Here is a 23,878-nt window from a genome sequence, read left to right as displayed (position 1 = left end):
TGTCTCTGTCACATCTCTTCTCAGTCTGTCAAAGCGCTGAGTCAAACTCGTCTCGCGTCAGTCGTACCAGGCTCTCAGTGTTCCCACCGCTGGAGGAAGTGTTCAGCGTTCAATCAAGCATGAGGCACTATTTATATCACAGTTTCTTCACTTGATAGTTTCAAGACTGCGGTGCTGTGCATCCTGTCAGCCTGCATTTGAAACAACACCAAAACATTTCTCAGTCTAAACTTTATTAGATCAAAGTTTTGGAATAATTTCTCTTTTAAGACTCAGAAACGGTTCAGCTGTAAGTTGAAGTAAGTTTTTTATCTTTAGTTTTTTTATATTGTAGCCCAATGAAACTACAGTGTTGCCTAATACTAACATTATATAAAAAGACACACCTGTTTCCCTAGAGGTTTAACTACGCAATTATTCATTAATTCAAGGAAAAGTCTCAGTTTTTCTACATGATAAAACAAAATAGCTGTAGCAAAGAAATCCCAAGTTAAAATATACCGGCAGTTCATTTAATTCATAATTACTGTGAATAAAAACAGAACATGTCTCTTTTTTATATTTAAATAACTAAATATTGTAGCAATAGTGTTCTCCATTTCTTTTCCAGTTGTCACATTTCCTAAAACCGTCCAGTGGGACGATCTGTAGCCTTTGGCGAGCTTTTCGAAGCCCTTAGGACGTATGTTTGAAATGTGTACCTATGCCACAGGTGCAGCGTAACTCCTCTGCTGAACCGAATGTTCAGAGCAGCTTTTTCAGCCACATTTAGCTTGTTAAAGCATTGAAAGAATGGATGTTACTTGCGTATTTGGTCCTAAAAGGGAACTAGAAATGCTGAATGCTAGCTCATTTCCCAGTTTTCTATTTTTAGACTCACTTCTGCTGTTCTGTTTTACATGGAATAAAGAAATATTCCAACGAACATGCTAATTGGTCAATTTGAAGTTTCGGTGCTAAGCTAACTCCCGTTGCTGCTGCTGGTTCATATTTAACTGGTTCTCCCTCCTCTCATCCAGCTCTTAGCAAGAAAACTGTATATTTTGTCCCCTAACATACTTGTTGTAGTGATAATAGATACAATCATGAAAATCTCTACAGACAAACAACAGCCTTCGTGTGCAAACATTCTTACTTGCATGCGCGCCTTTAATCCTGTTTTGATTAAACATTTATTAGGGAAATCTCTCCAGCTGCCCTCATCTCTCTCTCTTTAATTCGCCACTTCCAGTTTCGCCTCTCTGTGCCAACGCTTCAGAAGGACGGACAACAATCCAAGCACCCGAAACTGACTCATAAAAAAAAACTCCAGGCTTCTCCCTCTGTGTCAGCCTGTCTGTCTGTCTGTCTGCTGATACCTGCTGCTTAGTCAACGGGATTCAGACAAACACAGAGAGGAGGAGAAAAAGAAGATATGATAAGGAGGGAAATATATAGAGATAAGATGAAGAGAGAGGAGGGGAAGAAAGAGAGGACGAAAGCGAGATACCAGAAGGAGTGAGCAGCAGAGTGATGTCAGCAGAATACAGAGCGCAGCAATAACAACTACTCCTACACGCACACATCAACCACATCTGCCAGAGTCACTTCAAGTTAAAATGCCAAAATGCCCTTTAAAGAGCAGAGAGCGTTCCCTGCAACCAGAATTCAAACTCACAGTGAATTGACTCAAAATGCATTAGAGGACAAAGTGCTGCAGCGAGCCTAATGATCCATTACTCTAATGAGGTTTGAGCTTATTACCCTCAGGAAAAGACCCAAAGAGAGCACTTTTGGAGTTTTTCTGTTATTTAAGTTCTAATTCGATTTTTCTTTTTCATCAAGAAAAAGAAAGTTGAAAGATGTGAGAAACTAATGTGGAAAAGTGAGACTTGTTTAGACTGGTTTGGAAACTCCAGGGTTATGTATTAGTTTGGACAGGCAGAAATGAAGCAGACACCCACACAGGCTTCCTAGTTTGGCCTTATGATGAAATGAAGCCAGAATATTAAAGCCAAGCTCGAGTACCGTTTGTGATTTCCTGCTATTGTGTGGGTGCTTCTGTCCTACTGCTCTGGCTTTCTTTGATGATGGTCAGTAATCCCAGTGAGACTTATTTGCTTGGAGATGAAACAGGTCTGTGTTTTCCACCTCACATTTGCGTGTTACGTTCAGTTTGTCCCGTTTGCTGTTTTCCTCCCAGGGTGTTTTCCACAACAACACACCAGCTCCACTTCCTGTTAAAAACTGCACCTGACATTGTGTTAAAACGATTTACTGGAATTTTTGTTTTAATACAGACACTACCCACACCGTGGGTGTAGTGTCATTTCCTTCAGAGACAATAATAAGTAAAAACAAAGATCAAGAGTTTCACATCATTATTGGCGAAACATATATTGTGTTTTATTGTTTTAATCCTTCTATGCCTGTAATAGCTTCAAAAGACTGGCGACTGGAGGACACTTTGATACGCAGGATGGGTGTCCATCCAACTTATTTCTTAGCAGTTTAGTGGGATATGGACGGGGCTTACACAAAGAGACAGAGAACTGCTAACACTTGCATCCACACCTGTGGTGCCACAGTTTCTTCCCTTAAAGGTTAACTGATGGTTGAAGCGTTAGAAAAGGCTGAAATGCTTAGAAGCTCATCTTCTAATAAAAAAATTTCCTCTCGCAATAGACTGAATAAAAACACATTCTCACACTAAACAAAACGTCCCTGCACCTCTTAAGCTCATATTTCATCTCTTTGTCTCCAGCTGATGACATCAAGCCATGCCCCCGCTGTGGCGCCTACATCATCAAGATGAACGACGGGAGCTGCAATCACATGACCTGTGCCGTCTGCGGCTGCGAGTTCTGCTGGCTCTGCATGAAGGAGATCTCCGATCTGCACTACCTCAGGTACTCACACGTCCTGTTCGACTTTACACACCTGCGTCTGATCCTTCAAATGTAGATACCTAACTCTGTGCATTCTCTTCCCTCTTTCCCTCCATCAGTCCATCTGGCTGCACCTTCTGGGGCAAGAAGCCGTGGAGCAGGAAGAAGAAGATTTTGTGGCAGTTGGGAACTCTGATCGGCGCTCCGGTTGGCATCACTCTCATCGCAGGCATCGCTGTTCCCGCCATGGTCATCGGCATCCCAGTTTACGTCGGCCGTAAGGTGAGAAACCTGCAGAAATATGAATGAGGTCACTTTTCTTTAGATTTTTACTTTTTTGTGCTCGTTCAGCTTCACTGTGAAGAAGGTTTTTACACAGTGTATTTAACCTGAATTAATATATATATTTATATCAGCAGTGGCAGTCTTACAGAACCTGATTTTCAAGTATCAATGATTTTAAATAAACATTAAATGTCCCAGAATCCAGAATAAAAAGGCAACATGAAGAACATAGTGAGTCATTTCAAGGGCTGATGACAGCTGGGACAGATGAGTTTCTAAGTCTGTTTGTTTTGCACGTTGGCAGCCAGACAGACGCAACTTGAACTCCTCAGACAGGGAGAGGCTAGGATCAGCCAGGACTAAGTGCTAACCTTACACAGCCCAGGAGGGTTCAGGCACGTGTGGCTGGCATTTTTCACTGTTCAGACACATGGTTAATTAGTTATCTGAGAAAATAATTACAGAGTATTTAACGTGTATTCTAATTTTAGATACTTTTTTAAAAGTTACAAAATAAAATTAATTTCCTGTTTATGTCTCACTCAGTTTTGAAGTATTTCATAGACGAGTCGATAAAAGGAAATAGAAGCTCTCTAAATGGAAACTTCAACATGTTGTGAAACTGTTTATAATCTAAAGCTGCACTTTGTCTACAAAGTGGATTTTTAAGTGTCTTTCACGCCAAGCGGCACCTTTTTTTTTTTTTTTAATCTGTAAGGTCTCGCCACTTGACGTTTATCAACCATCCGCACAGCTAAAGAAACCAGAAGCACAAACCACACAGATGTGGCGACACACTTAAACAGTTAGCAGCACTTCTGCAGTCACTCTTTCACAATCCTGCTTCAGTGACGATCTGGAATGTACAGCGTTGCAGAACCAAAATCTTTTCTAAGTTTCAGCGCGGCGTCAGAAGTTTTCTAGAAATGACGAAAAGCACTTTCAGATCCCATCAGAATCACCAGATACTTTCCATTCACACTGACCTCCACACAGACCTCGGTCCTGCCCCCGTTTGATAGATGTAGTTAAACTTAGGCTGCTGTGTGAAAGCGTCATGCGATGTAAAACAGAAACACTGTGAATTTCATTTCCTTCTGCTTCCTATTTAGTTCAAAGCTTTCCCTCTTATGTAGAAAAACTCTGTTTCTTTTGTTTTTTCTTTCTATTCTAAGTAAAAACCTCATTCATTCTATATTTAAAAAAAAAGAAAACAGCTTTTTTAAAGCCTCTAAAGTCTCCTTTTGTTCCTGTAAATCACAGCTGTGTCATGTTTTTTCACAGATGGCTATACTTTTCTATTGTCAGAGGAAAAAATTGTATTTAGTAAGAGACAACAGCCCCTCATTTAGAGTGAAGTAAACTGACAGTGGGCGTTTGTCAGGAGATTTGTGGTGCATTAACATACTACAGCGCTCTCTTGTGGATAACAATGAAACTGCAAACTTATGAAAGCCTGTTTGAGAGCTACGCAGCGGCTCACCCACTCTGTTTCTTTCCCTCGTGTTGAAATTTCTCCAGGCGTGCCATCTCAGGTAGTTAATAACCTTCCAGGAAGTCTTTGTTCCTCTACGACAAGTCGCGACACAGATTCAGTTCTTGAGAAGGAAACTTTGAAGTTTCAGAGTAATATATTACCTCTGTGGTAATTTGGGGCAAATCCCTGCAGGGAAAACTTGCTTTAATGTCACTCAATGAGGCCTAGCGAAATGGGCTCATAGTTGTTTTTCTGTGTTTGTGTTAGCAAGCAGCTGCAGATTGAAGTGTTTGTCCCACAAGAAGAGCATGGCAGCAACACAAGAATTACACGTCTGATATTTCATATACTTTGAATTTGCCTAAAATACAAAAGAGCCATGTCCTCGGTTACACCACCGACACTGAAAAAGCACGTAGATGTAGAAACATAAATCTGGGGGATTCTCGGGAAATTTGACTCATAGCCGAGTTCCTGTGTGAGTTAGGAGGAACTAAAGATATCAAGTGAAAGGCAAAGATCGGCTTTTTTCAACATAATTTTGAAATAAGAGCTGCTTGTTTTGTATCCCAGTCAAGCAATGGCAACATAGACAATAAAGCTCTTCTATGAGCTAAAAATCAATTACAAATCTATTGAAACATAAAGAAAATAAGTAGGAAACAACAGAAACAGTGATAAATGAGCAGCACACATCCCAAAACATATTCACTGTTATTATAGTTGATCATAAAACCTGTAAATATGAAGTGCCTTGAGGCGACTTATGTTGTGATTTGGTGCTATATAAGAAAAAAATTGAATTGAATTGAAATTTAATTAAATAATCACAGTGAATTCGATAATTTCTGTGTTTACGTTCTTGTCATTTCGATTCACCAAAACGCCAGATATCCATTAACCACCACCTCCTCCTTTGTCATGAAGCGTTTGTGTTAAACAGCGTGCGTCCCTCTCCTCTCCCACAGATCCACGCCCACTACGAGCTGAAGAAGACGTCTCGTCACCGAAGGAATCTGGCCATCACGGGGGGCGTGGCCCTGTCAATCATCACCGCTCCTGTCATCGCAGCCGTCAGCGTGGGTAAGAAACCCGACGGGGCCGTCAGATATTATGTGTCACGATCGTTTGAAGATGATGGCCAAGAAAAAAAAAAGGAAAGAGGACAGTTTGTCTAGACACATCACTGGTGATAGCCTCAAACAAGGAAAGAGCTTTGATGCGAAATGAAAAGTACTGCATGTTTCTGGATAATGAAAGGTGTTATTTCACCTTCTCTTTTTCTTTCTTTATTCTTGCATAAGTCATAATTCAAGCAACAAAACCACAACAAGCAAGAGCTGTTTTGAAGAAACCAGCATAATCTGTGTCTTGCTGCAGTTTATACAGTTGATTCTTTGTGCCTCATCGTATGTGAAAGCAAAATAACAGCCAAGAAAAAGACACAATAAATCACATTTTTTTTGTTTTTTTATTTCTGTGAAATTTTATACGTCGAGTGATATTAAAATTAGACAAACGGGTGTTAGACGTGTGTTTGCTTGGCTTTGCCCCTCTCACAGGCATCGGTGTGCCCATCATGTTGGCCTACGTGTACGGAGTCGTGCCCATCTCTCTGTGCAGAGGAGGTGGTTGTGGTGTGAGCAGAGGAAAAGGGCGTGGTGTGCGGATCGACTTTGATGAGGACGATGGGCCAATCACAGGTGGGTACGCTGAGCTGGTAACATTTTCAGCAAAGTGGATGTAGCTGCTGGCGTCTTTAAACTAAAGCTAATGTTTCCTGTACAATCACGCAGTGGCGGACGCCTGGCGAGCCCTCAAGTCTCCGAGCCTCGGTGAGAGCAGTCTGGAAGGGGCGGTCAGTGGTCTTAGCACCACCTCTCCCAGCGAGGGGCTCTCCGTAGCCCCAGGGACTCTGGGCGACACGCCACACTTTAACACCCTGGCCAGTGGCGCTCTGGGGACTCGCACAAGCAAGTACAGCAGGTGAGGATAAGGGATGAAGTAACTAAAGCTCAAGAGTTCAAGAGTACAAGGCTTGTTTTGGTACCAATGGATGTAATTTTTTATATTTATGCTGTGCAAATGCTGGTTGATGTTTAATGCTAATGTGGGCATTTTAATGCTTCAGGCTGGAGGTTCAAGCAGGGGAACTTGCCAAAGAATCAGCCCAGAGAGAGACGGGCAGCCTGGGAGCCGGGAGCGACTGTGCCAGCACCCGAGGAATGGCCGGATCCATCATCTCCTCCTACACTCTACCTGACAGGTAGGAGAGGAAACTTCTCTTCTCTCTCCTTCTGCTGCTCCAGCAGATGTGGGATTTGATGTGGTTGAGATAACAGCATTAAAACTAATCTGTGGACTTGGCAGTTTTACACCATGATATCATGCTGCCGTCTTCTAAAGCTGTGTCGATCTTTCTCTAGATTATATAGAGCTTTACTTTAACAGGCACTAACATGAAATGAATCATGACATCTTATCGCTTCAGAAAGGTCTGCAGCTGCTCTTAAAGAGAGTCAACGGTGTTCCTTTTGTTTCTAATCTTTCTCTTTAACAACCCATGCATGCAGGTTCTGTGAAATTGAGCTTTGCATTTATGTGCGGGCGTTTTTGTGTAGCTGGTGATGTAACCTGATGGATTTTGCCTCTAAAACATGGAAAATTACAGCAAGTTATTTGCAAAATTGTCTTTCATCTTAAGGCAGAAAAGAATAAAACTTTTTTTAACCTCATTGTTATTGAGCAACACTTTTCTTTCCTAGTGCATACCCTACTTTATCATCTGTTTCAATCATATTTTGATTTAATTTACCAGGTGAGATGTATTCATAAATTTTTTTTTACCAAGCTCATAAATCAACTGATAGGCGCAGCTAATTTCTCACATTTTTAAGAAACTGATTAGATGCCCCCTGCTGGCTGTTTAAAGAACTTCAGGTTCACCATACATCCATAAAGGGGCTTCATTTTTCAGAGGCTACTTCCATCTTATTTACAATCTACAGGTGAACCCTACCACTAGCTTCCTATTTGAGCTGAATCTGTGCAGTAGATGTTGTCTTATCTGATATTTCTTCTTTCACACCAACTGACGTGTTTTAAATCATGTGACTCTGCAGGGAGTGCACCAACCTGGAGATCCAGGTGGACATTGAGACCAAACCCAGCCATCTCTGCCTGACCAGCGAAGAGGACTTAACCCCGCATCCGGGCTGTGCTGCCATGGCGACCGCCTCAGGAGGGGAGGAGCCTCAGGACTGCAGCTCCAGAAGGGGCGGGGCGTTGTCTGGCTCGGCACTGGGGCTGTCACCGGGAACGTCAATCAGGGAGGGGCTCAGAGACGTCACCCTGGCTCAGCCGGAGAGCATCCGCAGCGACCTGGAGATGTCAGACACTCAGTCAGACGACATCGCAGAGCTGACGTCGGACGACTGTGACTCTCCTCACCCGAAAAGCTGTCACCCGGCGGCCGGCCAGCAGCCCCAGCCCCCCTCGTGCCGAGCTGTGAACCCCTCCGCCGAAGGCCTTCACTGTCCTGCAGACAGCAACGTCATCCTCTACGTCTGAGAGAAAAGCAGCTCTCAGGATTGCACAGAAACAACCCCGAACATTTACATTTAAACTTGTAACAGCTTTTTTTTTCCTCGTGTCATCTCTCGTTTGCTGCTTTTGCGACTCACAGACACTGTCTTAAACACAGACAGCATCTGTTTACGTTGGTCTGTCTTCTCTTTCTACCTGCCAATCTACTCTCTGAGCAAATTGTCAGGGTTCTACCTCTGAGATTTATAAGATGATGATTTATGTTTACTCCTTGGTGCAAAATGCCTTGGCTACTTAAGCAAAAAAAAGAAAAAAAAAAGAGAGAGAGCAAGAAAAAAAAACACAAGAGGTACAAATTTTCCACGAGAACTGAAATTATGAAATACGGTGAAACGTCACCAAGCACAGCAGAGAGATGGTGATTGCTGGGAAAGCAGAGGATGCTTGCCGAGGATGCTTGCCGAGGATGAGGAGGGTGTTTTTAAAAACGTGTGAATGAATGTGGACTTTGTACTCAGTTATTGTGGCTTTATTTTGACATTTTTCCTCTATTTATATTCGGACGACCTTGAAATTGTATTATTTGCAGTGTGCATGAGTCTGCATGAGCCATTCCTTGTGTGGACGGTCGTAAAAGGGCAGCAAGTTTCTGTAACACTTGTGAAAGTTAAAGTTTACTTTGGAGGATGAAGCTGCACTTGAATCTCGCTTTCACTGCACAGAGGAGGAGGAGGAGGAGGGGAATGGACATAGAGATTTTTAAAAAAGGGTCACTGTTACAGAAGTAAACGACAGAGTTCTGACAATGACATGACAGATCCTGGAAGGACTGTGAAAAGCACGGGCAGAAAAAAAGACAACCCAGAGTGAAGGTTTGTCTGCTTTCCACACATCAGCACTAAAGCATTGAGCATTTCATGAATAAAGCTCTGTGAAGCTTTTTTTTTTTTTTATGTATCGGAAAAATGGAAAAACCAAAAAGTCCTGCTGGTTTCATTTTTTTTCAGTTACATTTATTTATAAGCTACATTAATGCAGAAAGCGATACAGTTGCCTCCAGGCTGCCTATTCAAAGATAAGTTGTCTCTAAGGTTACACATGCTAATGCAGCGACGCAAATCCAGCTAACAGTCTGCTAGCAGCTAGCTAACAGCAGAACGCTACAGTGTCAAAGCTAGCACAAAATAATATGAACTTTTTTTAACCTAAAAATGATTAAATAACTTTATTAATCGGTAAGACTTCACCTTCACTTCAGACACTTGAAAAGGCGTTCTCCTGTCGTTGTCAGAACTCTGTCGGGTCTGAGGTATGTCACATGACCAAGTTAGTGTTTTACAATTGGCTGTCTGCCTGCCTTATCGACACTCGCTGACCAACACAACAGCCCACACCCGTTTGGGAGGTTTTGGTTTCTGACGTGTTAACTGGCTGTCTGGCCCACTTGAACGTTGTGTGTTGTGCGTCTGTGTGAATGAACTCCCGATGAATGTATATGTGTGTCCCACTTTTATTTTATTTTATTTCTTTGAACGAGCACTTGTGCACTTTATCTGAATTATTGTATTTATCTTCTTTTTTGCTATTCATGATCTGTTGCGATAAAGTGAGTTTACTTCAGTCTGTGGTACAACCAAAATAAATCACCTACCAGAGGGCCTTTTATGTTGGATGTAACTAAAGAAGAGTTTGGCTCCAAAACATAAAAAAATCTATTCATTGTCTTATTTGTCATTCAGTATTTTTAACTTCAATGACATTTAAGGTGTTTTTAATCAATTTTGTGATGAAAATACTGTAGTTTTTTAGTTTCTTTTTTTTAATATTCTGTAATTTATGTTGTTCTAATCATTCATACAAGTCATTGTGACTTTTGGAGCCAAACACTTTAAATACTGATGCCGATAAGCTTTTCTTAATCATAGCTTGACTTGTTTCTTAGCTTTGTATCACCTCTGTGCTTCTGTTTTCTTAAAAAAGAAAAAAAAGAAAAAAAAAGGTTTCCCCACCAGGTTTTTCCTTGAACCTGTGAGGAATCAACCCGGGAGCCTTTTCATCTCAGAGTAGCTTTATGGATTTAGCTGCTTATGTGATTTGGCAGTGCTTTGTTTGGTCTACACTTATCACTAGTTTCTGCCTGCCTGCCTGTAAGAAACCACATGAATGTACCACGGATGGAAACCCCAACTTCCTGAAAGAGTCTGAATGAGTGTTAAAGGATGGATATAGGTGGTCCTGATCTTATTTGAAAAGGTTAGCATTTATAGATAGCAATATTTAAGTGTTATTATACTGTTTGTGTATTTCCTGTCACTGTTAAAAGCCCCGAAATTGTGTGGGGATCGACACGCAGGACTGTGAAAGACAACTTGTGGACCTTTGGGGACAAAATAAATAAACACAAACTGATGTTGCACCAATGCAGCGACTTGTTGTTGATCTGTTATGAATTAGAATCAATTAGAGCAAATTAACTTATTTTAAAAATGTGTCAGACGTGAAATCACTAAAGACGTTTTGTGGCAAGATTTACATATCAGACATAGTAAAATATAATCTGATCCTCAGCAGGTCTTAAAATCAATAAATACAACTTCAAACAAGCACCACATGACATAATATACCCTGTCATTATTTACTTTATACATTAATAAGCTCATGTTTGCTACTACCATGGGACTAAGATAAGCACCCAGGTGCTGCTATTCAAATGCACTTGACTCTCTAATTTTGTCTCTGATATACTTGTATCTAATCCTGTCCATTCTGATCAAGCCAACTATAATTTCACCATCTTCAGCTCTGGCTCGAGCTCCCCATCCTGCCTTTATATTGTCCAAATCGTACACCAGACTCGGCCCGGCAAAGACTCCAATCTGACCCACTGGACGGCTTTGAAAAATGTAAAGGAGGGCATAGATTTCAGCCTTTATTTGAAGTTTTACAGCTTTTCCTGTTTATAAGGAGACGTAACCCACGGCCATTCCTACTACACTAAAGTAATTAAGTAACAGATCATTATCGGCTATAAAAAGTTCTGTTTTTCCACAATGAGTCCAAAGTTTCAAAAACAAGGAAATCTTCTGTGAATTACCAGAAACTATAATTATAATTAAAGTGCAATCTGGGCAATGAGCCCCCATAACTATTTCTGTCATTTTATGCATTTATTTCTTACAATTTAAGCCTTAAGAGCTGTGCTGACACATTTCTTTCATTTACCACATTTCTTTATTATGTAGAAAAACTAAAAAATACTGTTATCCAGCATCTACTCATTCTCCCTGCATCTCCTGTTATATCTGTCTTCCTCTCATTCACAGACACGTATGCTGTCTTGCTTCTAATGGCTTTCACTCTTCTTCTTCTCTCCAGAGCATGCCTCCACCTCTCCAGGCTTTCTTCTACCTGCTCCCTACTCTCAGTCCACGGAGCCTCCTGCCTGATCTCATCTGTCAGCCTGTCCCTCACCACTGCAAACCAAAATCTCACCCCCACCTTGAACTCATCTGTTACTCTTACCGCTTATCTGACCACTGTCTCACTGTCCTCATTCACATCCTGCACCAGCCTCGCATACTTCTCTGCCACTCCTTACTTCCTCATGCAGCTTCATTCTCTCTTGTAACCCTATCATATGCTTTATCTACAGCCACAGAAAAACAGTGCAACTCCTCATAATCTTCTCTATAGTTCTCTTAAAAGCAACATTGCATTAGGATTATTATATCTTATTATACTTTAATATTACACATTATCAAAATCATCGAATTTTTTCTGAAAATCGCTAAACTTTGGTGCTGCTTCAACACAGCTTTGTTAAATTGCTAAATAAAATGTAACTGTACTTTTGAGGCCACACCAGCAGATGGCGGTGGTGCAAAAGAAGGGCAGATGTGTTTCCACCCCAGTCGGTCACTTTACGGCAGTGTTTTTGTTCAGCAGCCGTAAAGCGGGGCGTGCAGAATCGGAGGAAGGTTAAAACGCCTTGAAGAAAACACGGTAAATACAAACATTTAACGGGAAATAGCGACACGTAAACAGGCTGTGGACGTGTTTGCTACACCGCAGATTTTAAATGAAGTTTGAAAATTGCGTCAGTGAGCAAATACTGTGAAATAAATGCGGTCCGTGATTAGCATGGGTGGCTGTCATTGAAGGGTGATTTCAGCAGCGGGTTATATTATCGTAATGTAACGGATTCATTTCAACAGCCATAACTACTTCATACATTTGTTAACTTTAATTACAGATACGAATATTTTCGTCTTTATGTGTTTTTCCTGTAATGTTTACGACGGGCTGTCTACGGTTAGCTGTTAGCAGACAGTTTGGCGTTTACTAAGAGTCCAGATTTTTTCCATGGCTCTGTGGAGATGTGAGGATGATTAGTCTGCTTGTAGTGTAGGCAGTGAGTCTGAGCATTTATATTTTTAAGGTGGGCAGGGTGGAGTGGGTGAAGACGAGTGTCGGGGGTTGATTTGTGATAGAAAGAGTGAAGAGGAAAGTTTGCAAGATGTAGTGAGACCTGCTGTGACTGGACGATGGTTGGTTAATCAAAAAGACAGGTGGTCGAGTTGAAGATTAGAAATGAGTATATCAGAGGGACAGATCAGTTCGAGCAGTTTGGAGACAAAGTTAGAGAAGCAAGGCTGAGATGGTTTGGGCATGTGCAGAGAAGAGAGAGGGGATATGCTGTCTGAAGACGGAGCTCGAATGTAGTAAAAGGAGGACATGTAGAGGGCTTGTATGAGAGAGAGACAGATGATCCAACAGCTGAAAGATAATGAAACACTAAAAGTTAAATAGCCAGCTTTTTATTTTGTTGTTGATATAGAAATAAAATACTTAAATTACTGTCCTCCTTTTAAACTGGGTAGTGCTGTCATAGTAGCAGATTTTTAAAGATAACTGTGGCCAAAAGAATCAAACATACAAAATTTTGGGATTTAAATTTTTTTTTTTTTAATTTCTCCTTTAATTTATTCATTTTTCTGTATATATATATTTTTTTTTTAATAGTTTGGCTGAGAGAAGTTGAAGAGAAGGGGGATGATGTCCAAAAGTATATAAAAAAGACTTTACAGGAGCTTGTTATTTACTATAGTTTATTCTTACATTTGAAATGTAATTGTAAGTTTCATCACTAATACCACTAAATCACAACCCCCTGATTTGGGCAGAATTTAGGTTGATTTAGTTGAACTCGTTTTTTATTGTATCACTTTGAGTTTTTGCTTTTTTTTTGCTTGCTATATTTAAAAACTCATGAGTGCTTAGTTTTTATTAAAATCCCTACTTCTGCCTTTATAGATATAAAATACCGTAGATCCAAATACCTGTATACTTATACTGATATAAGTTATTCAGTGATTACAGTTACTGATATGTCTAGAGTTCAGTTAGACCAGCTTACAAATTCCAGTTTTAATTTGTTAAGTTTCATTTTAAATTAAAAGCATAAAATTTGCCCTGTCCTGCCTCACTTTAATCTCTCTCGGTCCTGTGCCTCTCCTCGTTCAGCATCATGCCGTTCGTGGATCTGCAGTCGCGGCTCGGTATCAACTTGGACCGCTGGCTGCTGCTGCAGAGCGGAGAGCAGCCCAACAAGCGGGCGGCACGCTGCCACGCCTTCGAGAAGGAGTGGATCGAATGTTCTCATGGCATCGGGCAGACCCGTGCCAAGAAGGAGTGCCAGCTGGAGTTTGAGGACTTCTATGAGTGCATGCACAGGCAGAAGACGGTAATCTGACTCCTCATACTCGACTGCTTCTGTGCAAATTGCACTGGTTTAATTAACGGCTGCTGCATTATCAGAAATAACGATTAGATACTAAAGTAATCTAATTATAGAGGATAGTTGTAATAAGCTAGAACCGTAAGTTATATCTAGTTCCATTAAGAGGATGAATCTTCTCTCAAACTGTTAAAAATTAACACATCACCCGAATCTCACCTCCTCCACACCACACTTGGCATGACAGCCCATGTGTTGTTGGACAGAGCACTTTCACTACAGTTTACAGTGGGGCAAAAAAGTATTTAGTCAGCCACCGATTGTGCAAGTTCCCCCACCTAAAATGATGACAGAGGTCAGTAATTTGCACCAGAGGTACACTTCAACTGTGAGAGACAGAATGTGAAAAAAAAATCCATGAATTCACATGGTAGGATTTGTAAAGAATTTATTCGTAAATCAGGGTGGAAAATAAGTATTTGGTCAATAACAAAAATAAAACTCAATACTTTGTAACATAACCTTTGTTGGCAATAACAGAGGTCAAACGTTTACTATAGGTCTTTACCAGGTTTGCACACACAGTAGCTGGTATTTTGGCCCATTCCTCCATGCAGATCCTCTCGAGAGCAGTGATGTTTTGGGGCTGTCGCCGAGCAACACGGACTTTCAACTCCCGCCACAGATTTTCTATGGGGTTGAGGTCTGGAGACTGGCTAGGCCACTCCAGGACTTTCAAATGCTTCTTACGGAGCCACTCCTTTGTTGCCCGGGCGGTGTGTTTTGGATCATTGTCATGTTGGAAGACCCAGCCTCGTTTCATCTTCAAAGTTCTCACTGATGGAAGGAGGTTTTGGCTCAAAATCTCACGATACATGGCCCCATTCATTCTGTCCTTAACACGGATCAGTCGTCCTGTCCCCTTGGCAGAAAAACAGCCCCATAGCATGATGTTTCCACCCCCATGCTTCACAGTAGGTATGGTGTTCTTGGGATGCAACTCAGTATTCTTCTTCCTCCAAACACGACGAGTTGAGTTTATACCAAAAAGTTCTACTTTGGTTTCATCTGACCACATGACATTCTCCCAATCCTCTGCTGTATCATCCATGTGCTCTCTGGCAAACTTCAGACGGGCCTGGACATGCACTGGCTTCAGCAGCGGAACACGTCTGGCACTGCGGGATTCGATTCCCTGCCGTTGTAGTGTGTTACTGATGGTGACCTTTGTTACTTTGGTCCCAGCTCTCTGCAGGTCATTCACCAGGTCCCCCCGTGTGGTTCTGGGATCTTTGCTCACCGTTCTCATGATCATTTTGACCCCACGGGATGAGATCTTGCGTGGAGCCCCAGATCGAGGGAGATTATCAGTGGTCTTGTATGTCTTCCATTTTCTGATGATTGCTCCCACAGTTGATTTTTTCACACCAAGCTGCTTGCCTATTGTAGATTCACTCTTCCCAGTCTGGTGCAGGTCTACAATACTTTTCCTGGTGTCCTTCGAAAGCTCTTTGGTCTTGGCCATGGCGGAGTTTGGAGTCTGACTGTTTGAGGCTGTGGACAGGTGTCTTTTATACAGATGATGAGTTCAAACAGGTGCCATTCATACAGGTAACGAGTGGGGGACAGAAAAGCTTCTTACAGAAGACGTTACAGGTCTGTGAGAGCCAGAGATTTTCCATGTTTGAGGTGACCAAATACTTATTTTCCACCCTGATTTACGAATAAATTCTTTACAAATCCTACCATGTGAATTCATGGATTTTTTTTTCACATTCTGTCTCTCACAGTTGAAGTGTACCTCTGGTGCAAATTACTGACCTCTGTCATCATTTTAAGTGGGGGAACTTGCACAATCGGTGGCTGACTAAATACTTTTTTGCCCCACTGTATCTTTATATTGGGGGGGAAAAAATCAATGTGCTGTTAGTCAATTATGCTTGCAGTGACGTGGCCATCTGCTTTCTCATTATTTGTCCTCATTTTGACTCCTTTTGGAATATTAATATAAATCTCTGCGTAGGAGCAAAGACAGGAGATTGTCATTCATGCTTTCATTTCATCAAGACTGGACTGCTGTAATTCACTGTTTACATGTTTAAATAAAAACTCCCTGCAGCGTCTGCAGATTGTTCAAAATGCTTCAGCAAGACTTCTGACCGAAACATCGAAGTACTCACATGTGACACCGTTTTTAATACAGCTGCATTGGCTCCCCATCGAATTCAGGGTCCACTTCAAGATTCTGGTACTGACTTATAGAGCTCTTCATGGTCAAGCACCTTCCTACATCATTGAACTTCTACAGACTTATGTTCCTAGCAGGTCTCTTAGGTCATGTGACCAGGGTCTACTTATCATTCACCATACAAAGTGGAGCGTGAAGGGAGACAGAGCTTTTGCCACTGTGGCTCCCAGGCTGTGGAGCTCTCTCCCACTGAGCATAAGATCTGTGGACTCAGTAGCTTCTTTCAAAAAAACAACTAAAAACACATCTTTTTAGAATTGCATTTTGTTAACTGTTGTCTGTTTTGTTTTATACTTTGTTATCCTTGTGTGAAGCACTTTGTGATCTTTTATCTAGAAAGGTGCTATGTAAATAAAGTTCTACTTACTTACTTAATTCAACAAACCAGCCTATTTTGCCTGAGTATTTGACATGTTGGCATCTCTGTTAACCTTTGTGGCATTAAATGACTTGATTGTCATGCAGAGTTTGAATAATAAGAAAACTATTTAAAAAGTGAAAGAAAAACTAGCGTCCATTTCAAATCTGCAAAGTAATGTAGTTGAACTGAAGTCAGCCTATCTGACAGAGTGGAGGAGTCAGCAGAGGACAGACTGACAGCTCTGGGTGGAAGTGCAGCAGCAGCACAAAGTTCAGACTCTCGCTCTTTGCTTGTTAGCCGTGTGTCATCATTTGAAAACACGATGGAGCGGGATGAAGTGCTGATTCAAGATGCATGTCCGCTTCGGCCTCAAGGTTTCACGTCAGATTTGCTTCCACTGAGGACATGTTTTAAAGATTAACTGTGCGGCATCTTCATGCCAAATTTTAACATCAGCATTCATTAAAACAGGCCGTTTGAGATGTTAGAACATCACTCAGAGGAATCCCTGCATCTCTGCTGAGTGCATGTGGACAGGAAGATGCTGCTTTTACAGAACCGTGGTTGGGACTGTAGAGCCAATGGAGCTAAAGCTTGTGGTGTTTAACAGTGACGCATGTTGCAAGGAGTAAAAGATGGTGGCAGAAGAACAAATTTTTTTTACTTTGAACTGAAAGGTGATGCAGAACACCCTTTATTTTGAATTCCTGTTATATATCTCTCTCTTCTCCCCATCTTCCCTGCAGCACGAAAGGCTGTATGCCATCCGTCAGCAGCGCGACAAGCTGATTAAGGAGGGGAAATACACGCCGCCGAGCCACCACACAGGCAAGGCTGAACAGACTCCATGAAGGAACATCCAGCTGTCCGCAGTTCTGTTCTTGTGTATAGCCAATCAGATATCTCTTATTTCCTGTTCACCTGTACAAGTTTGCAAATAAATGTTATCACCCACTGTCGTCACCTTCTCATTTCCTGTTATCTTCCTTATAGTATTCTGAAATTTACACTATATATAAGGGTGTTTGAGGAGATGGATTCATCTTATTTCTCATCTTAATTCATTTGCAGTTTTAAATTTATTGGTTCTATTTACAGGCTCACAAAAAATGTACAAACTCAGTACTTTGTAATAAGAAAAAAACAGTCCAGTAAACTGACATTGTTGTGCATTTTCTTGATTTTAGCAAGATATTCAAATACAAACAAAACAACAGCAAACAAAAAAGACTAGAATTTGAGGTACTAAGTATTTCTATTTTACACTAATAGACAGAGCATCTATTATTACTATATGGAATATCTCCTTTGCAAAACTCACACAAGCAAAGTGTCTATTAAAAACACATTGCGAGCTGGTTAAGATTAATGAAACAACACTAAATGCTCCTAAAACATTTGAATGCAGCACAGTTTTTATTATTGTAAAAGTTACATAGCACATGCAGTTCTGTGTTTGCGGTTTGGCTACGTAGAGGAGGTATATGATCTCTTCAATGACTTCTGGGTCTGCTCCCAGTTGAGCTTCCTCAAAAACCTCCAGGAAGCTGTCAGACTTAATGGTTTGAAATGTGCACGTATAACAGCTGGTCTACCCTTCATCTTTTGTTATTGTAATTTTCCAAAGTGCTCTGTGTGTTTAGCCCTTAAACCCTAATGTTGAGCTGAATATTGGTTAAATCAGAATTTAATGTTTGCATTAAAAGTCAGGCCTGTGAGTGATGCAGTGAGTAAACCAACAGTTGTTGAATTTAATATCCTCACCACAGCTGCTTTATTGACTTCTATGAAATGATTTACTGCCCTTCCAGTTGTTGTAGTCAGCAGTCTGCTCTGCGGTGTCTTAATATAAGTGCAAGTTAAAGTGAAGTCTATTTTCTTAACCCACTGACCTAATTTTAGTAAAGTGTACTGTGGATCAGTGAGTGAGTGCTCCCGAGGGACAGCTCAACCACCCTGATGAGAGATAGATCTGAATGGATGCTCCCTGACATCCTTGAGTCAATAAGCAGCCTTTAAATCAGGCTGATGGGGTTAGGAGGCTTCATGAGCCACCACAAGATGGAGCAGGAGCACAGATAAAACACTCAGGTTCCTCAGATTTTACACCCAGGCACTTCTTCTTCAACCCACTCGAGTTTCATGGCTGCATTTATGGTAATTCTTTGTTTATTCGTCCTCTGGTTCTTTTATACATGCAGACTCCACCGTGAGATTTAATTATATGCATCCCTGTAGCCACCAGTGAGGACACAGAGGTCAGATCCTCTGCAAAATTAATGGTGGGGGGTTCATGGTTCATGACATGGAGATGAGTTTATCCTATATTTGTATGTTTTTTCACACACTGATTCTCAGATTTGTATACCAAAGCTGAGTGAGTTTAGTTTACCAGTGATCTGCCTATATTCCTGACATCAGGTCTTGTTTTTAAGGTCATTTGAAGGTCAAACATGGTAGATTTTTTTTTGCAACAGAAAGAAATGTGACTCGTCACAATGATTGCTTGATACCTTCTGTATCCCTCTATCTTTTTGTTTCAGCTAAGTCCCCAGAGTGTTAAAGTCTCACCAACCTCCTCTGAGGTTTTGACTGTTTGTCCTCACGTGTGGGTGAATGTTTTTCCATGAGGACTGAGTCACACACTCTGAAAGCAGCTGGTCCCACTGTTTTCCAGTTCAAATCCAGATTGGGGCGATCGTGGCTCAAGAGTTGGGAGTTCGCCTTGTAATCGGAAGGTTGCCGGTTCGAGCCCCGGCTTGGACAGTCTCAGTCGTTGTGTCCTTGGGCAAGACACTTCACCCGTTGCCTACTGGTGGTGGTCAGAGGGCCCGGTGGCGCCAGTGTCCGGCAGCCTCGCCTCTGTCAGTGCGCCCCAGGGTGGCTGTGGCTACATTGTAGCTTGCCATCACCAGTGTGTGAATGTGTGTGTGAATGGGTGGATGACAGGTTGTGTAAAGTGCTTTGGGGTCCTTAGGGACTAGAAAAGCGCTATACAAATACAGGCCATTGGCTTTATTAAACTGGAAATTAAAGATAATCCCGCCTGCGCTGCAAAAGATTTCCAGAAATGATTTATGCTTCCCATTATCACAACATTCCAGCTGTGAACAACGTTTTACACAATGTAACGATGATCAGTTCAGCATTGGTCAATAATTAACTGCAAGTGAAAGAATCTTGAGATCAGTGAACTTTACACTTTGTGTAGCTGGTGGTTCATGCGCTGTTTGGTGAAACTGGCAGCAGTGCAGATAATCCAGCTGTGCTTCTCCTTCTGTGACCGGGCTGATCAGCTGTGACGGAGGGAGGGTGAAAACTGGGATTATCCTGCAGCAGTGGCTGGACAACCCAACCTGCCATACATCCAGGTATTACAGTGGTACTGATTTAAACCAACGTCTTATCAGCCTGAGCGCCAAATACACTGATACCTTAAAAAACATCATTTTTACTCACTGCACTGAACATTACCACTACAGGTTGGTCAGTACGCTCCTTAATGAAACCCGCATGTATCACCCCACTTCAGACTTTAGCTTTTATCATCACATGCAACCTGACGGTCAGTTTAGTGAAAAGAGAAGATTGAAACAGATCCCAGACCAGAGCGGTAAAAAGTTCCACAGAGCAATTTAAAAAGAGAAGCAGTGTTTAACATGATCGAGAGCTGCATGAGAAGATGATCTTGAAAGGGAGGATGGTGACATTTAAATCAGGTGAAGACTAATTTGTTTTAGAGGCCTTTTCCTGGAGCCTTTTTGTGTTTTTCTGGAGGCAAACTGGAGCATGATAGTGATTGGCAACCCCAAATCAGTGAGCTAAAAGACATGAAAATGCCACATGGGGCCAAAGTGATAACTGCATGAATCTGTGTTGATCTTCTGTGGTTTCATATTAGAGATACCTTCATATAATCCTTTTTTTTTCCTTTTATTTAATTAAATTATATATGTTTAGATACAGAGCGGTGAAGTCCGGTCTGTTCCAGGAGTCCAGTTTTCTCCAAATGAGTAATGCGGGACTCCAGCGTCAGCTCAGACTGTGAAGGATCTCCTCCCAGAAGACTGGGAGCGGCACCCCAAACTCTCCCAATGCTTTCCACTGCGCTCCCTTCCTCCAGCTGTAATCAATTGCTTTTTAAGATACTCCCTGCCTTCCTCCAGCTGTTTGGAGAAGGGAGAGGAGGGGTGGCGATGGTAGTATGGAGGGATTATAAAATCCCAGATTAATACGATCGCATGTGGCGTAAAAGCGCGGACCAGATCAAGCGCTGCTTCTTTTACATAATCCCGAAATATGTGAATGGAGCAAATGCACCACTGTGAACGCCTGTGGTTTCCCTATTCTCTAAGAGATTTAAGAGAAAGTGTGTGTGTGTGTGTGTGTGTGTGTGTGTGTGTGTGTGTGTGTGTGTGCGCGCGCGCGCGCGCGCGCGCGCGTCTCGGTCCAGGTTTGGCGGTGCTGCTGAGCCACAGATGACGCAGGAGTACACCCGAAATCTCAATTTCCGCGACACTTACACACTCAGTAGTCATGGGTTAAGTATCGTAGCCGTGAAAACTGCCTATTTAACAGAAAAGAGAGGTTGTGTGTGTGTGTGAAAGCGGACCGGGAGAGGAGGGCTGGTGGGGGGTTGCTGAAGGCGAGAGGAGCAGAGAGAGAGAGAGAAGCAGAGACTGAGAGAGGGGGGAAAGGAGGAGGAATAGGACAGCCATTACCATTCAGGATCACGTTGCCCGCTGTTCTCTCCAGCCTCATCCCACCGGCTGCGTGTCGGTTCGGTTTTGGAGCAAAAAACCTTGAATACAAAGCCAGAAAACATCCAAGCTTCCATCCACCCATCTACCCCCAGGAGGAGAGGGAGCAGCGGCGGCAGCATCCCCGGCCTCCCTCGCGCTGTGCTCGGATTCCAGGACCGCTGCTGCCCCGGGGAAGGTAAGCGCTCCGGAGCTCATGCAGGCAGGCAGCTCTTGTCTGTGCTTCACACTCTCGTGCGCGTTCAAACCATCGTGATCATGTGTTTTCACGAGCTGTCAGGCCCGCTGCTGTTATGGAGGTTTACAGGGACAAAACACTGATGCTTATTAGCTCAAAACGGATCGCTGTTACTCACTTTAAAAGAAATTTACAGACATGTTCAATAAGAACTGCAGACCAATCATAACTTGTGCACAGGTTATAATATATGGATGGAGTTGTTGTTTTTTTCCCCCAGACTCAACGTGTTGCTCATTAGCTCTGCGTTTATTGGCGTGATTTCCAGGAGATGCACTGCAAGTTTTAGTAATCTCATACATCCGCCCTGTTTCTAAGCACACTGCTCATGATTTGTGTGCTGAAGGGCTGGGCTGGAAATAACCAGCGGACATTCACACTGAGAGAGATATAGAGGGGGTTTCTGGGTCGTGAGAAGGCTGCCGTGGCTGTTTCTCCTAATGAGACACTCAGCAGCAGCAGTATGGAAGCAGCATTTAGTCAACAGTGCCAACCACAAATGGATAAATGTAATTAGTTGGTGTTATCCATCCAGGCAGTGGCCGTGTGTTGGACAAAGAGCTCCCTGCTTTCCAGCCTTTCAGTGCGCGCACACAGCGTTTGGGCTCCATGTCTGATGTCCATTCATGCAAACACATTCCCTCCTCACAATCAAAGGGAAAGACAGACAGAGAGAGAGCGAGGCAAGCGTGCAACGCTGGTGACACGAAACACCAGCTGCAGCTATATCTCTGTTATATGTGCACCAACACGCCCCGTGAGAGGCTGCCATTATTGATCCGTGCATCCCTGCAGCCAATTATATCCAGAGACACCCCATCATCACCAGCAGCACCTCCATCTCTACCTGCTGCATGAATCCCAGTGGGCTCCATAACTGCAGGCTGTCTATCTGTCTGGAAAATACTGGATATAATGTGCAAGGTGCAGCCAGAGGGAGGGAAAAACAGGATTCAAGCAGGAGTCCCCTCCTGCCGTTCAGCACCAGATGGTCAAATATACATCTCCCTCTAGCCTTATGCTGGACATTCAGCTTTCAGACTACTACACTCCTAACACTCTCAAACCTTCATTTCCATTTAAATGGTCGTTTTAAATTGGTTTCTTCCATTTTTTCCTCTGCACTGCCACGACACACCTCCTTACTACTGCACGTTACAGTGCAGGAAAGCACCAACATGTCTGTGAGGATGGGGATAGAAGACAGGACTGTTATAGTGGGAGACGTGGTTGTTATTTAATTTGCAATGAATTGTGGAATGTCTGGTTTATTTCAATCAGATCATCCAATTTAGACTAACAGCAGTGGAAGCTGTTGTTGCTTACTGTCATAAACAAGTGAAAAGTGGACATTATAGGCGCCTAGAGCTCAAGGTGACACCTCCAGGTTTCCTGTTTTTGTACGTCCAGCAGTTGAAAGCCAAGAGATGCTCAATTTATAATGAAATAAAATAAAAACAAAAGACTAATTAATCCATGCTGGAATATATAAATATATCTAAACTGCTCATTTTGATAAACTAAAAAACGAAAACAATAAAAGCAGCAAAATCTGAACATCTGAGACACTGGGAGCCAGCGGATGTTTGGATTTTTACTCATCTCTCCTTTTTTTTTTCTTTTTTTTTATACCAAACATGTAGTTTCCACCGTGCCTCATTTGCTTCATTACAGGTTATGGCTTTGGTGTGGACACAAGTCACTTTTTGGCTGATTATAACCTATCTTCTTTATTTTAAAAAGCCTGATGGTGAGGAAAAATGAAGACTTTCCAAGCATATAGTATGATCCTTGCCTCATTTCAGAGCTTTAAATCCTTCCTCTTCAAGTGGTTCTGGCTGTTATCAGGCTAGGATTACCCCCATTTGAGAACCAGTGGGCATGTTATCATTCATTTGGAGTGTGGTGTCCACCTGATGAATGAACTTCATTCACATTTTAGCTTTACTTTAGTCTCCGTCAGCTTCCGAGGGTAAACATCCAGCATTTTATCAACTATATTTTCCATCCTGTTCACTAGCTTGTTGCCAGTGTGATATTTTTATCCTGGGACTTGTTTGGGAACAAAGTGACTTATCCATTTAGTCATTCAGCATTGTTTTCATGGTGCTGAAATCGTCCCTCTGCTCTTTGTGAAATTCACGACTGGCACCTCCACCCTTCTGTCTGTCTGCCTGTCTGTCTGGCCAAGACTCTCTGTGTTGATTTTCTTCTCCCTGCAGCTTTCTGGTCTGCAGAGAGCATTTTTACCATGAGTGAATAAAGGTGGAACAAAGCCAGACACACTAACATTGCTTATCGCCACATCCTGGAGCAGTAAATATTGACGAGCGTATACAAGACAGGCATACGATGACAA

The 23,878-nt window shown here is 42.2% G+C and overlaps 3 protein-coding genes and 1 long non-coding RNA gene across 7 annotated transcripts in view; 3 read left to right on the top strand and 1 right to left on the bottom strand.

Annotated features, from left to right (window-relative positions):
* rnf19b (ring finger protein 19B) overlaps positions 1-10,615 on the top strand; it is a 40,544-nt gene extending 29,929 nt beyond the window's left edge. The window contains exons 4-10 of the mRNA XM_086279985.1: positions 2,744-2,888; positions 2,987-3,149; positions 5,598-5,712; positions 6,192-6,332; positions 6,426-6,615; positions 6,761-6,895; positions 7,752-10,615. Coding sequence (XP_086136111.1) covers positions 2,744-2,888; positions 2,987-3,149; positions 5,598-5,712; positions 6,192-6,332; positions 6,426-6,615; positions 6,761-6,895; positions 7,752-8,199 — 1,337 coding nt within the window. The 3' untranslated portion in view covers positions 8,200-10,615. The remainder of the gene's footprint in view (positions 1-2,743; positions 2,889-2,986; positions 3,150-5,597; positions 5,713-6,191; positions 6,333-6,425; positions 6,616-6,760; positions 6,896-7,751) is intronic.
* On the bottom strand, positions 2,263-9,625 carry LOC147303439 (uncharacterized). The gene is made up of 4 exons (XR_015126817.1): positions 9,423-9,625; positions 8,080-8,195; positions 7,765-8,010; positions 2,263-3,158 (listed from the first exon to the last, which is right to left on the bottom strand). It is a non-coding gene; the product is annotated as an uncharacterized LOC147303439 (long non-coding RNA).
* Positions 10,616-12,045: 1,430 nt separating the features above from the next.
* Positions 12,046-17,480, top strand: ndufs5 (NADH:ubiquinone oxidoreductase subunit S5). Its single transcript, XM_086280986.1, has 3 exons — positions 12,046-12,177; positions 13,699-13,918; positions 17,268-17,480. The coding sequence occupies exons 2-3, from the start codon at positions 13,703-13,705 to the stop codon at positions 17,370-17,372; spliced, it is 321 nt and encodes a 106-aa protein (XP_086137112.1). The 5' UTR covers positions 12,046-12,177; positions 13,699-13,702; the 3' UTR covers positions 17,373-17,480.
* Positions 17,481-21,193: 3,713 nt separating this feature from the next.
* macf1a (microtubule actin crosslinking factor 1a) overlaps positions 21,194-23,878 on the top strand; it is a 228,834-nt gene continuing 226,149 nt past the window's right edge. For 3 of the 4 annotated variants that reach the window (XM_086281224.1, XM_086281220.1, XM_086281218.1), the window contains exon 1: positions 21,195-21,459. The gene's annotated coding sequence lies outside the window, so the exon portion shown is untranslated. Of the gene's footprint in view, positions 21,460-23,878 lie in introns of all 4 variants that reach the window. The other variant, XM_086281216.1, reaches the window with a different exon arrangement.

Source organism: Aulonocara sp. 'chitande type north' Nkhata Bay, linkage group LG22, assembly GCF_057382095.1.
Source record: "Aulonocara sp. 'chitande type north' Nkhata Bay isolate Kocher_YH1m ecotype deep benthic linkage group LG22, A_spYH_male_GT1.1, whole genome shotgun sequence".
NCBI classification, from domain to species: domain Eukaryota; kingdom Metazoa; phylum Chordata; class Actinopteri; order Cichliformes; family Cichlidae; genus Aulonocara; species Aulonocara sp. 'chitande type north' Nkhata Bay.
Note: the sequence above shows the minus strand (reverse complement) of the source record. Positions and strands in the feature narration are given on the sequence as shown.

Bases quoted from the DNA above. Each gene is read 5' to 3' on its own strand.
- ndufs5 (XM_086280986.1), top strand. From the start codon at position 13,703: ATGCCGTTCGTGGATCTGCAGTCGCGGCTCGGTATCAACTTGGACCGC. The intron at 13,919-17,267 runs GTAATCTGACTC...TCTTCCCTGCAG, and splicing joins GCATGCACAGGCAGAAGACG to CACGAAAGGCTGTATGCCAT.